The sequence below is a fragment of the Amphibalanus amphitrite genome, unplaced genomic scaffold (genome assembly GCF_019059575.1).
Source record: "Amphibalanus amphitrite isolate SeventyFive unplaced genomic scaffold, NRLGWU_Aamphi_draft 000287F_arrow, whole genome shotgun sequence".
NCBI classification, from domain to species: domain Eukaryota; kingdom Metazoa; phylum Arthropoda; class Thecostraca; order Balanomorpha; family Balanidae; genus Amphibalanus; species Amphibalanus amphitrite.
Window position 1 is genome coordinate 598,166 of NW_024881782.1, and position 13,332 is coordinate 611,497.

General features: G+C 48.8%; 1 protein-coding gene across 3 annotated transcripts; it reads left to right on the forward strand.

Annotated features, from left to right (window-relative positions):
• The first annotated feature begins 1,405 nt into the window (after window positions 1–1,405).
• LOC122387476 (kinetochore protein NDC80 homolog) lies at window positions 1,406–13,110 on the forward strand. Of its 3 annotated transcripts, none has more exons than XM_043377721.1 (11): window positions 1,406–1,676; window positions 5,460–5,674; window positions 5,989–6,398; window positions 6,719–6,917; window positions 7,267–7,448; window positions 7,810–8,007; window positions 10,593–10,730; window positions 10,969–11,226; window positions 11,547–11,702; window positions 12,028–12,161; window positions 12,735–13,110. In XM_043377721.1, exons 2-11 carry the CDS (start codon window positions 5,464–5,466, stop codon window positions 12,916–12,918), a joined length of 2,070 nt encoding a protein of 689 aa, XP_043233656.1. In that variant the 5' UTR covers window positions 1,406–1,676; window positions 5,460–5,463; the 3' UTR covers window positions 12,919–13,110. The 3 variants fall into 3 exon arrangements, with proteins under 3 accessions (XP_043233656.1, XP_043233655.1, XP_043233657.1); XM_043377720.1 differs by lacking the exon at window positions 1,406–1,676 and adding an exon at window positions 3,341–4,413; XM_043377722.1 differs by lacking the exon at window positions 1,406–1,676 and adding an exon at window positions 4,768–4,780.
• The last annotated feature ends 222 nt before the right edge of the window (window positions 13,111–13,332 follow it).

The window sequence follows — 13,332 nt, forward strand, 5'->3', positions numbered from 1 at the left end:
CATCAAAGATATTACGGCGTTTTCTTAGCTTTTTTACAGCATTTTGAACCGTTGGCTATAAAAAAGGCGATACATGTGTGATTTTGAGTGTGATATTTGGAAAGAAAGATCCTTTTTTTATTATATTTTACTGAAACAGTAAACATCCTTCAGTATCTTTATAGTAACTTCTATGCTTTTATTAAAAAATATCTCAATTTTAATTGCGCCCATGGCAATTGCGCCAGGGGGGCGCAAATAGAATAATGGTGTAGCTATTGTATCACGACAGTATGAATGCATCATTAACTGATTGCGATAAAGAAGGAGTATTATGTCAGGCAGGGGAGCAACCCGCCATCGTCAGTCCAAAAATTATTTCTCTCGTCGAACTTATAATGCAGCTGCCATTTAGGCTATGAACTTGCGGTGTAATTGGTGAAATATGGCATTTTTAACATGGACTCAGGCGTGAGACGTGACAGCTATGGTACAAAGTTAGAACTGATGTCAAAAAGTTGTCGAACCAATAAAAAATATTAATTTTGAGAGAAACGATCGAAAATATAACCGTCTAGGCGCATACGTTCATATATATCTAGCCGGTTACATCAAACGTTTTCGCTCCACTTCACAAGCATACCGGACACAAGTAAAGTTATTTACCTGCGCAAAAAAACATCGCAATTTATATCTACATTTATTATGTATCGAGCTTGATTCACATAATACATGTTCAAGTAAGCCACAATGACATAGACTGCCGGAGTGTATGCATTCCGTCTCCTTTGCTTAGCCATGTTAAAGGATAGGGCGCAATTGGGTTCTAATTGCGCCTTCCCCCTGGCGCAATTTACATCAGTTGTTGGTAAATGCGCCCTTTTGCATGTTTTTGAAAAAGCAGCTGTCAGAAGCAAACGAAACATTCTTAATTGATCGGGAGGCTCTTAAATCGTAGCCAATGAGTTTCTCTTTGAAATGGTGAACAGTGCATGCTTACATCTCCAGTGGTTTTCTTACAATTAGCGTTTTTCCTTAAGGTGGCGCAATTCACCCTCCTTCCCCTACAGAGGTTCACTTATGACGTCATAATAGGTCAGTGACCTGACCTAACCTGAAAATTCGGTTGGTGTCACAAGATGCGGCTTGGATCAAAGGTCAGTTGTGCCAACTATCATCTCTCTATCGCCGGCGTGTTCGGAGCTATTGCGAAAAAACCTATGGGGGATGGGGGTGCGGCACCCGCCCCCTTCGGCCGGCCGGCGAGGGTTATCATTATAGAATGGCTGCAATCAGCGAAAACGTCATGCTGACTTTTGGAGCCTACCAAAGTTCGTTTGAGGTCACGACATTCAAAATGGCTAATAAAACTGTATTTTTTGTTTCAAATGGTGCTTGGTTCGTCCCAATCGGCTCAGTAATTGTTGATAAATGGGATGGCTACAAGGGTGGCAGTCAAGTAGTGTAGTCCAATATTTGTGGTATTTACCAAGGCCTTGTACGGCTACATATGTAGCGCAAATGTTACAAATGAATTCAAACAATTCGCGCGCGATTTTTACCGATTCTTACACAAAGATTATTACAGAATAGATTGAGAGTGGATTGAGATAGTTCAAGTTGAGTGCATGGATCACTTACAAGTCTTCCTTCAGTGTGCTTCAGTGCAACCTTCAGTGTAATTTATCCCAATCGGGGTAAGTGTATACCGAAATGGGGTCGTCCGTCGTGAAAGCATTCATTTATTCAATCATCCATTCATTCATTTTGATTTGAACTAATTTATGTGCTTGAGCCTGGGCTGATACAGTTTAGGTACAGTTCTTTCCTACACGGTTTCCTGCCTCTCCTCATGCACTGGTGCATATTTACGTCTGGACAACGAGTTGCGTTGGAGAGGCCGGAAATAGTGGCGATTTCAGGACCGCAAGAATGGACCGTCATTGGAATGATTCTTTTTTAAACCGTGCGCTGTTTTCGGCCGGAATTTAATAGTTACTACAAAATATTTTGTAATTACGTTTCCACCAAGAATGAATGCCATCAGGGCGAAATTTTTACTCCTTTTGCATTTTGTCAAGAAGCATATAGTGCTGTTATATTGCAGTTTTTGCGCGTTTGTTACAAAATATGAAGCGAATAAGCGTCAGTGTTATTCATCATCACTCATCAGTGCCAGAAGTTAACTTGAGGGAAGCTATGCTAATTGCTCTTGTCCATCCACTAGAAGTTGTTAAATATTTTGCTTTGTGTATTCCAAAAGAAGAGGGAACTATTTTATTTGTGCCTTCATGTCAGAATTGAAGGTGGATCATTAACTTTTCAAGGCAGTTTACAAACAAGCATTTGGTCTTTCTCGTATATTGATATAAGCAGTGGCTAAGAAGAAAAGGTTGATCATTCCTGAAGTTCAGTCATCGTACCTCAACTTGGCAGCAAGATCCCCAAAGACAGAGGTTATATTGTATACCTGTCCTGTAAATCAAAACATTTTTGTGCCTGCAAAGGCTTAAGTTCTTTGTGGTGTGTTCGGAGTGAGGCCATATGGCCGTTTTTGTTGTATGTTTATGAGGAGATTGAATATAACTGTGACCCTTTGCTTGTTTGTATACTTACTATGGTCAAACAGGGAGCAGCACATTCACATAACATACTCACCTAGCACCTAACTCATAGCTGTACCCTGCAGGATCTGTACTTGTTCATGTCTCGAGCATTAACAAAGCACTAAAGTAGCTTAGTAATCATTTCCCACATTTTCTGAGCATCTAACATGACATACAGCAGTGCAGAGCAGCTTCAGAGAAGAAACACTTTAAATGCACAGACTCCAACCAGCCACCCAATGAGCCAGTTCCTCAGTTGACTGTTTCCCTGGATGCAGCTTGGCAAGGTGAGCTAACTATAGGCAAGTTGAAGGTTAGCAGGTAAGATTGAGTTAGGGTGAGTACCTACCTATAACTGGGTGCTACTGCTATGCAGGTCTCGGGTAGGCTGCAAATATGTGTGACGATTGAGGTTAGGTCAGCTGTCAGGCTATTCAGGTATGCTCATTGCTCAGGTCACATTTTTATGGACACTTGGCAAATTAAAAAACTAACATATGTTAGTTTTTTAATTTGCCAAGTATATGCCAAATATAACCTAATCTAAGCTAACCCGACTAAACCTACACAACTGCAGCATGAAGTAAGCACCTACCTACTTGTGCCTACATCTCATACCATGTCAATGTCAAAGTAGAGTTCCTTGGTGGAAGATTACCCTCAGTACTTTTTATCCCAGCCCTGTAAAGAAAAATAATACTTCTAAGCTCTGAGTCACTGCTGGCCATCCACAGGAAGAAATGCTGAGACTGAGAGCTTTGCCATTGTATATTGGACCAACAATCATGAATCACTATCATGAATGACTATATGAACACATTATATGATCACATCGTTGCATGGATTGTCACATTGACAATTTTATAACAATCCTTTTTTCAAGAAATACTGATACAGTAATGATTAACATCAAAATCAACATCAGGTGGATTTAGTGATCCAAGCAATTTCTCCTCCAGTAGCAATGGAATGATCGCATGTTTCATTTGCCAGCCCCTGAGAACCTGATGCACATTACAATCTGCATAGCATCTAAGCATAGTAAAGCTGTCAAGGTCCGTTCATTCTAGATTTTTAACTTGATAGTTAGCACTAATTTATCTTGCTGTTGTAAGTTATCATTCAATATTCATACCAATACATCAATATGCGCTCATCAGTCAACATTTTCCGGCATGATCCTGCTCAGCGTGCTCTTCAGTATTGCTCCAAGATCTGCAATATTATAGCTTGTTTTCGGCCAATAAGCTCTTTTAATTTTACTTTTTCTTGCTGATATATGAGCCCGATCAACTTGCGTTATCAACCAAAATTTCATAACTTCAAGTTCAACTTGATATTGATATTGCTCAGGAGTCAGAACCTCTGTCAGCCTCCTGGATACTTCGGATTGTTTTCAGTCACATGCTTCTTGAATATGATATAAGTCAATCTTAAGGGATTCAAAACATCCAACAAAACGACGTACAAGAGTACGGAAACCACCAGATGAACTTAAAAATCGCCTTGGAACAGAGCCAAGTGGTGCTCCACTTCAACTTGTTTGTTTACAATGATTGTAGTGCTGGATGTATTTTTAGGACTCTGAAGGTCGGCTTATAAAAAACGAAACGTTTTTACAAAAGTTGTAAGGCAAGTAATATTTATCTGAAAGAACTAAAATATTCAAAAGCCAAACACTATGAAATACATGAATCAGACCGAAAAAGTAACCCAAAAATCCAGCCTAATTACCGGCTCCTAAAACTGCAACAAATCAGCACTTTTCCCCGCAACTCGTTGTCCAGACGTAAATATGCTGCACTGGTGAGTCAAGGAAACCCAACAGGTGAGTTGAACAGGTGAGGTATAAACAGCTTTGGCAAAAAACAGCTTTGGCTGTCAATAAGTTGGGGAAACAACGAGGCGAAGATCCAAAAATGGATTGGTCAATAAATAGACTTGATGACCATATGGGCATAAATGCAGCCCTCGCTACTACGGGTGGAAAACATTATAACCTGCCGGTACCCTTGGGGTATCTTGTCCACTTATCGGGGAGAAAAGGCTTCCATTTTCCACTACGAATAACTTGATTCGCTTGAATTCGATGAATTCACTCGAAAATGGCGATAGATAAACAGCTTTTCTGCAGGTTCTGGGGATCACAATCAGCTGGCCATTCCATAAATGGATCAGTATTTTGAAAGAAAATTGTTATAAGATTTTATTTCATTACAATAAATAATGATATTTAATATTAAAATGATAATGTAACCACAATTGGAAAACCATATACAAAATAATGAAAATAATGACATTTTAAACCATGGTGGTGCTTACATTTTTGTGTGACTGTTTCAATCCGCCATATTTGCCAATCACTGTTTGACCTTGTAAATAAACTAAGTGGCTAGCCGCTAGAGAGCAGATATATATCTTTTTTTTTGGAAACCGCTAGCGGGTGCACCTGCAACCACGGATGCATTCTGTTACCGAGTACAACTGATGCTTTTTTCATATTCGTGCATGGGTTTCTGGATTATACCCAAAACCGGTGGTAGTCGTGCCGATGACGGGTCAAATTTTCAGCTTTGTAATGAAACAGATCTCAACAAATCCTCTGCGAGTAGGGTGGCTTCCGTTGACCACACGCTTACTGCCATCACAAGTTACCGGACGGCGACTGCCCCCTCCTCCCCTATCCCTCCGCTACCACTCCCCTCGTCCCGTCGCGCTGTCTGCCATCGCGTGTCAGGCTTTGATCAGTGCTACCAGTGGCTCTTAAATAAAATTCTTCCGCTCAGCCGCGGCTGCGGCAGGTGGCGCCCTCCCCTCAGTCGCGATACTTTCAAGAGAGACTATGCATGACAAGACTTTGTGTTTCATCTCCAGCATAATGCGCGCGTCGACGGAAAGCCGGCGGCGCTCGTCGATGGCGCCGCGCCGGGTCTCTGACTCGGCCGTCAAGTCGGCGGTGAAGCCGAGCCGCGCTCCTGCCGCCGCGCCCGGCAGCTCGGTCAAGAGCTACCTGCCCCGGCCGTCCACGGCGTCGGCCGCGCGCGGAGGCGCGGCCAGCACCGGGCCGCGTGCACAGCGCTCAGTGGCAGGTGAGGTGCAGCTGAAGTCCAAACCACTAGCGACTGGCCACTGTGGAATGAGAAGGAAACTAGCTACAACGATGTCTTTGGTGAAGATGGGCAGCTTTCTCTTGCAGCTGGTCAGCTGGTTATTTTCGGGTCAGATTTTATTCTCCGGGACCAATACTAAAATGATAATTCTAACACGTTTCACACTTTGACATGCAGCTGCGTTGTTGGCAATGATATGTCATAAACATTACACATTCTTGACGCATGTTTTGCTTGCGGTGTGTGCTCAAACCCCGATGAGCTGCCCGCTGACCCGCTGCCGTGTCCGCCAGGTCCTTCGGCGCGCTCTCGTCTCACGTTGGCGGCGCCGCGACTGAACGCGTTCACGCCACAGGCTGCGCACCGCGCGCCGGCCGCGTCGGCCGCCACCGCGAGCAAGGTGGCTCAGCCGAGCCGCCTGAGCGTGGACTCCCAGCGCCGGCTGAGCCGCGGCTCGGGGATCGGCGCCAGTCAGCAGCGGCGTGCCGACCCGCGGCCCGTCTCGGACAGGTCCTACTGGCAGCCGGCCACCCACCGGGTGGTGCAGTTCCTGGCCGACCGCGGCTACACAGAGAACCGGCCGCCCGTCACCTACAAGGACCTCGTCAAGTGCACCGGCAGAGAATTTGATGACATATTCGCCTTCATATACGGATTTTTGCATCCTGGCTTCACTCTTGCACAGAAGAAAAGGGATGAAGTGGTAAGTGCGTTTTAAAATATTTTTGATACCTTTATATCTTTATCAGGTGCATACTAAATGTATGCTTAGTGCTACAGTCTGTAACTCGAATATTACCTGCGTAATTGCAGACGAGCGCCGGAAAACCTGAATATTTACGGGCTTCCCAGCTCGGGTTGTAAATGACCCTGTAGTCAACGCGCCTATAACGAACTCAACGTAACACTAAACCCCACCAGCTACGAGCGTCACAGTTCTTCATCCCACGGCGCAATCATCGCGCACCTTCACCAATGACCTTCCCTATTTCAAGTTAAACCGTTCGCCCCGACCTGTTACAGGTGCTGGCAAAAATGAAGATGCTTGGCTACCCGGGCCAGATCACAAAGTCGCACCTGATCACGATCGGATGCATGCACAGCTGGCCGGCTCTGGTGGCCGTGCTCGACTGGTTGGCGGACGTGGTGAACCTCGCCTTCGGACCGCCTGGCGACGACACCGATCCACTGCTGATGCTGCTTCCCACAGTCGATAAAGACGGTAGGCGCGCTGACTCGGCTGGTACTCAGTCGGTGGTGCGATGAAATGGAGCAATTCCGCTGCGACTAGCAGTTTAAGCTGTCTAGAGTGTCATCTTTTTCGAGTAATTTGAGTGAGCGCTGATGACCCTAATGGTGCGCGGAAGGTAGTCCCCTAAAACCAAAGAATCATAATCTTTCCTCGTTTGTAATATGTCGGTGCGTATTTTTGTTTTGCATTGTTTTCGAAAGTCCTTGATATAGCATCTATATTTCTCTGGAAATGCAACCCATTAGCTGCACCAACCAACTCAACACTAGATAATGGTTAACTAGGCGCCTACCAACATATTTTTTCTCACTGTTGACAGGTTTTCCGGAGACGGACCAGCGCGCGCACGTCCTCCTCAAACACAGTCTGCAGGCGTACGACCGCTTCCTCACCAACCAGGAGCGCCCCGTGGAAGAGGATGCCCAGGAGCTGTTCGAGGCTCTCACCTCTCTGCGTACCACGGACCCGGCAGAGCTGCGTAGGATCGAGACTGAAAACCAGGTGTGTGCGCTTGGATGTGAAGTGTGGGGACTGGTGAGTGTCATGGTAAGGGGAACCAGGGTAGGTGTCTGGAGGTCGGGAAATGGTTAGACGGGTACGTCCGGGTAGATGTTTATTCACTTGTCTAAACGCACTGAAGTGGGAAGTCAGTGTAGAGTAAAAGTTTATTGGCCCCGGCCATTAAAGCACAAAGCAAGGTAGGCGATTGCAGAGTTGGAACGTTTCGCTACCGTAAGCTTGAACAAAATGATAAGTGTCATTCGAATACCTGCAACATGGTGTTAAGTTTGCATTAAGCCTCTGCCTGGTGTTTGTATACCGTCTCCCTGGATCACCAGCTGACCGTCGTGCGGTCCCACAGCGCCTGCGGCAGGAGCGTCCCGACCTGGCGCGGCTGCAGGAGCAGCTGGACGAGCTGGTGGAGCGCCAGGCGGCGGCCGACACGGACGCCCGACGTCTGTCCGAGTACGTGGCCGGCCGGCGCGAGCAGCAGGCCGAGCGGCTCAAACAGCTCGAGTGGCTGCAGAAGGACGCTCAGGAGCGCGTCCGACTCGCAGAGGTGGGACACGACGACTCGCAGCGTGGACGATGGGCCGGCGAGGGGTATGGCTGACGCGGCGGACCAAATCTCTCTCTCTCTCTCTCTCTCTCTCTCTCTCTCTCTCTCTCTCTCTCTCTCTCTCTCTCTCTCTCTCTCTCTCTCTCTCTCTCTCTCTCTCTCTCGCTCTCTCTCTCTCTCTCTCTCTCTCTCTCTCTCTCTCTCTCTCTCTCTCTCTCTCTCTCTCTCTCTCTCGCTCTCTCGCTCTCTCTCTCTCTCTCTCTCTCTCTCTCTCTCTCTCTCTCTCTCTCTCTCTCTCTCTCTCTCTCTCTCTCTCTCTCTCTCTCTCTCTCTCTCTCTCTCGCTCTCTCTCTCTCTCTCTCTCTCTCTCTCTCTCTCTCTCTCTCACTCTCTCTCTCCTCTCTCTCTCGCTCTCTCTCGCTCTCGCTCTCTCTCTCGCTCTCTCTCTCTCGCTCTCTCTCTCTCACTCTCTCTCTCTCTCACTCTCTCTCTCACTCTCTCTCTCTCTCTCTCTCTCTCTCTCTCCCTCTCTCCCTCTCTCTCTCTCCTCTTCTCCGGTTTCCACCCGCGGCGGTTTATTGAGTATTATACAGGCAACTTAAGTAGTTTAGTTCGATATGCAGATAAACAATGTATAACTAGATGACTAGATCGAGACGCCTGATCAGACTGTGTGAACTACATTAAGTCAGGCTCGAACGTTTTTGAGAAACAGTCACGCATTTTTTCGTTGCATCGTGTATTGAGGATACCTCAAGCAAAGCCTCATCGACAATAATTGTCTTTGACTATATACCGGGTGTTCCGAAAAAAGTGTCACGATTTTAGTCACGTGCGATTTCCGTAAAAATTGTCCGAAATAGTTTGGCTTAAGATATGTTGCTCACAACCCTTGTCGATTTTGGTGGACAAAACGGTTCACCAAAATCTACGATGGTTTTCTCGCCAGAACAAAAAATCAAAATCGTCCGATTATGGTTCGAGACGAAATCGTACGTCACCGTCCGCCGCCGACTTCGACGCGAGTGTGACATGGAAACTCGAGATCTGCCCTGCAACAAACTCATTGCAAGGTTTGTTAACCATTTTGAGACAACAGGTTCAGTCCTGAATACTCACAGGGGCAGCAGCGGCAGGCCAGCATCGGTTTCAAAGTCCCCAGAGACCATCGCGGCCGTGCGAAATTCCGTCATTGCCAGTCCCAAGAAGTCGCTCCGTCGACGCTCTCAACAGCTCGGACTTGCTAAAACCAGCGTAAGACGCATCCTATGCGACGAGCTAAAACTGTCATCGTACATAATATCCACCAGACATAAGATGACGGATCGGGACAGGCAAAAGCGGCAAGTCATGTGTCAATAGATCTCCAACAAGATGGAGAGGAACGCGCGGTGGGTGAACCGAGTCTGGTTCTCAGACGAGGCTCACTTCCACCTGAACGGTGCGGTGAACAACCACAACAACACTTTCTGGGGTAACTCACCACCGGAAGAAGTAACGGAGAAGCAGCTGAAGGGCCCGAAGGTCACTGCCTTCGTGGCCTACAACGCCACTCACGGCCTCCTCGGTCCCTACTGGTTCGAAGAAGATGGCCGGACCGTCACCATCAATGGCGAGCGCTACCGCGAGGTCATCCGGGAATTCTACGCGGATCTGACCGATATGCTCACCGATAACCAACTGCAACAGGCATGGTTCATGCAAGACGGAGCTCCGCCTCACACTGCGCGTGAGAGTATCGAATGCCTTAAGGAGCTGTTCAACGCTCGCCTCATGTCTCTCGGCACCGCCCATGAGTGGGCTCCCCACAGCCCTGATCTCAACCCGCTAGACTTTTGGCTGTGGGGGGCTGCCAAGGACACTGTGTACGCAGGCAAGCCCAAGACACTGGTCCAGCTTAAGCAGAACGTCGAAAGATACCTGCATCAAGTCGGTCCCGAGACTCTGACGAAAGTCGCTGAGAGTTTCCAGGCCAGAATCAAGGCGTGTCTCAACCGCGGTGGTGCCCATATCGAGAACGTGAACTACAAGAAGTTCGCGTAAACTTGTGATCGCAGGAACTCCTCTGCCCTCTGGCAAGGAGTTATAGCACTGATACGAGAGTAACCTTGTTGAAAAACGACAAACGTGAGCTTTCATATGGTGTATGTTTTAATGCGTTAATACTTGTCAAGCGTTTATAATACACGTTTGAAACTGTGACACTTTTTTCGGAACACCCTGTAGTATGGACTGCGTGCCTCTTAATCAGGGCAAGCTGCATTTTGTTCTTACAATGACTTGTGTTCCCCTGTGGTCGTTTTTGTTATTGTTCTCAGTCATCTCTCCTCACAGCCCCTCCATTTCTTTCCTTATATTTAGTCGTCCCTTGGCCCGTTAACGTAATCTTCCGCGATTCCACCATATCTCTCCCTCTGATTTTCTCTCTCTCTCTCTCTCTCTCTCTCTCTCTCTCTCTCTCTCTCTCTCTCTCTCTCTCTCTCTCTCTCTCTCTCTCTCTCTCTCTCTCTCTCTCCCAACCTCCCTCCTTCTCCCTCTCCTTCCCGGGGCAGCCCCGCTGACATCTTCCCCCTCCTACCCCACAGCTGAAGCGTGAACAGCTAGACGCGCTCAAAGTGGAGATCAGCCAGCAGCAAATGTCTGCTGAAGATGTGGCCAAGATCGCGCAGCAGCGTTCGGAGATCTGCAAACAAATCGACAATGTCAAGGAAGAAATCGAACAGGTGGGTCTCTGGATGGACAGGAAACGACTTATGGCTATCTGTTCAGTGCTTTTTACGTCATGTATCGGTGTTCCTCTTTCCTCTGTTTGTCCGCCAGACAGTTCGCCGGACAAACTGTCTGGCGAACATCCAACAGACAGTTTGTCCCGATATCGCAGGTCCCCGCACAGTTGCTGCCACAACTGCCGGTATCACCCCCCACGAGCTCAGCCCACTGACCTCGCCGTGCCGTCGGCAGATGGCCACGGAGAGCGGCGAGATACAGATGGAGTTCGCGCGCTCTCAGTCTCAGCGACAGGCGGCCGTGCGCCGGCTCAACTCGCAGCTGGCGCCGCTGCAGTCTCAGCTGCCCGGAGGCGAGGCCCTCCAGCTGCGACTGACCGGCTCCGAGTCGGACCAGCTGAAGCAGCTGACTGAGTTCGGACACATCATGGAGGGTGTGGAGCGGGCGGCCAGACAGGAGCTGGAGAAACTCAACAGCACTCTACTGCAGCAGGTGAGGAGTACGGCGCCGGAGACTGAGTTGAGCTCTGATTGGTGTCTAATGATGGGGTTTTAGGGGTGCAGGCAGACTACTAAGGTTGCCGAAGGAGTCTGGGACTGGATGAGGGGATTTTTGGTGCAACTTTTACCTCACTAATAAACTTGCTCTAATTCCTGTTGACAAGGCTGTGACGTGCATTTTTATCATATTGTCATTTATCATCGATGTTTTGAAATACCACTGCACGTCATATAACCCTCAGAGGTTGGGCACGCCATCAAACCCAACCAAATACCACCGCTCCAACTGACGCCCGCCCGCTATTTCGGCAGGAGCGTCACGCGCGCGAGGCTCGCAGCCGCCTGGAACAGGCTCGGCAGGAGGAGTTTCACGCCTCCAGCCGTCTGAAGCGGCTGGAAGAGGAGGATGCAGCAGACAGACGCCGGCTGCAGCAGCAGCATGCGGCGCTCGACGCGCGCATCGTGGAGGTCGGTGATTCGCCGGGGATTGGATGAGAAAGGGAAAAGGTCTCAGAGTAACAGAGCCAGAGGAAAGAGGAGTGGGTTGGACGGAGGGGTAAATGATGTCAGTGGATGAGGGTAACTTTGAGAGACAGTTGTTGGTTGGTCGGTGTTCTACTTCACGGTCCAGAGCTGTGACTCCTAACAGCCAAGGTAGGGTGTCTCGGCTGTACCCCCCCCCCCCCTCCTTTCCTTAAAATCCAGGGTCACACGGTGGTCCCTTCACAAACTGTGATGTCACGGCTGTCCCAGCGGACCAGCTTACCCGTCTGACGTTACCCTTCCGCGCCAGGTGGACGAAGAGCTGAGCCGCATCAACCACGAGCTGCAGCAGCTGGACGTGGGAGCACGGCGCGCCCAGCTGGAGGCTGACATGAAACGCTTCAAAGAAGAGACGGCAGAGCGCGAGAAGCGCCTGGCGCAGAGGTGGGTGCTCGGGCAGCGAGAACGTAGCGCCGACGGGTCGAACATACACCGCGCAGTACCCATAGTAGAATGGAATGGAGCCGGGTAGTGACAGTTAGCGGTACCCTAGGGTATTTTGATCCCGGCGTTTGTGCTGGGATAGTGGAGAACATACAGAGCTCCGAGATAACTCTGGGGTGAATGTGTGCTACCTACCCATCTAATTCCTGGACCCATATTGTGGCAATGTGTGAGCTAACCAACTCAGGGTCCGGTGCTCCGGTTATCGTTCACATTTACAACTCCCTGAGTCTTATTTGTTATCGGACCTGTATCGGACACATGTGATGTCCCGCTCCCAGCTGTTCGCTCTTTCTGCGGGGGCTTGCAATTGACCTATGTTCTCAGATCAGATCAGATTTTTCTCGGGGTGTTGACTTTGCAACGCCACCCCATCCGTATTATCTCCGTCTGATATTATCGAATCTTGTTCTTCCTCTTCGGCGTTCATTTGTTATTCCAACATCTCATCTAATTGAGTTCTGGCCGCCCCTATATGGTGCCCTGCTGACCTGTGCGCCCCGCACCCGCCAGGTCGCAGAAGTTGGCGGAGAACGCCGCGCTGGCTCTGGAGTTCCGCCGTTGGATGGAGGAGGACAATGAACAGCTCGTCCGCTCCGTAGCCGGGCTGTGCGCTCAGGCCGACGAGCGGATGCGACGGACCATGGAGCAACACCGTGAACTGCTCGACTCTGCGCTACAGGAGACTTCTAAATAAGTTATCGTCGCACTCACAGGCAGCTCCAGCCGGTGCTGTCTGGTGGTGAGGAGGAGTCTGCAACTGCAGCCCCTATTTGATGTCCACACCCCCCTGAGCGGGAGCAGTAACCTAGAGCGGGAGCACAGAGATCCCCGGGCGCATCATTGGCATTGTATTGATACTTTAGTAAATAAATGGATATAAAATGAACGAACTTTTTATTTGAAATCGGCCACACTGGCAACTCCAGTCAGTGCTCGAAGACGCCAGGGGGGGGGGGGACCGCAGACGTTGATGGGTGGTCCTTCCATGCACAGTCTTCGCGTACTGTCAAATCGAGTCTCAGTGGGTATCATTGTATCATTGATGTGGTACACGACGGCCCTCTGGTGCCGTCGATGATTGCCCTTCACAAAAAGAAAAACAATTAGC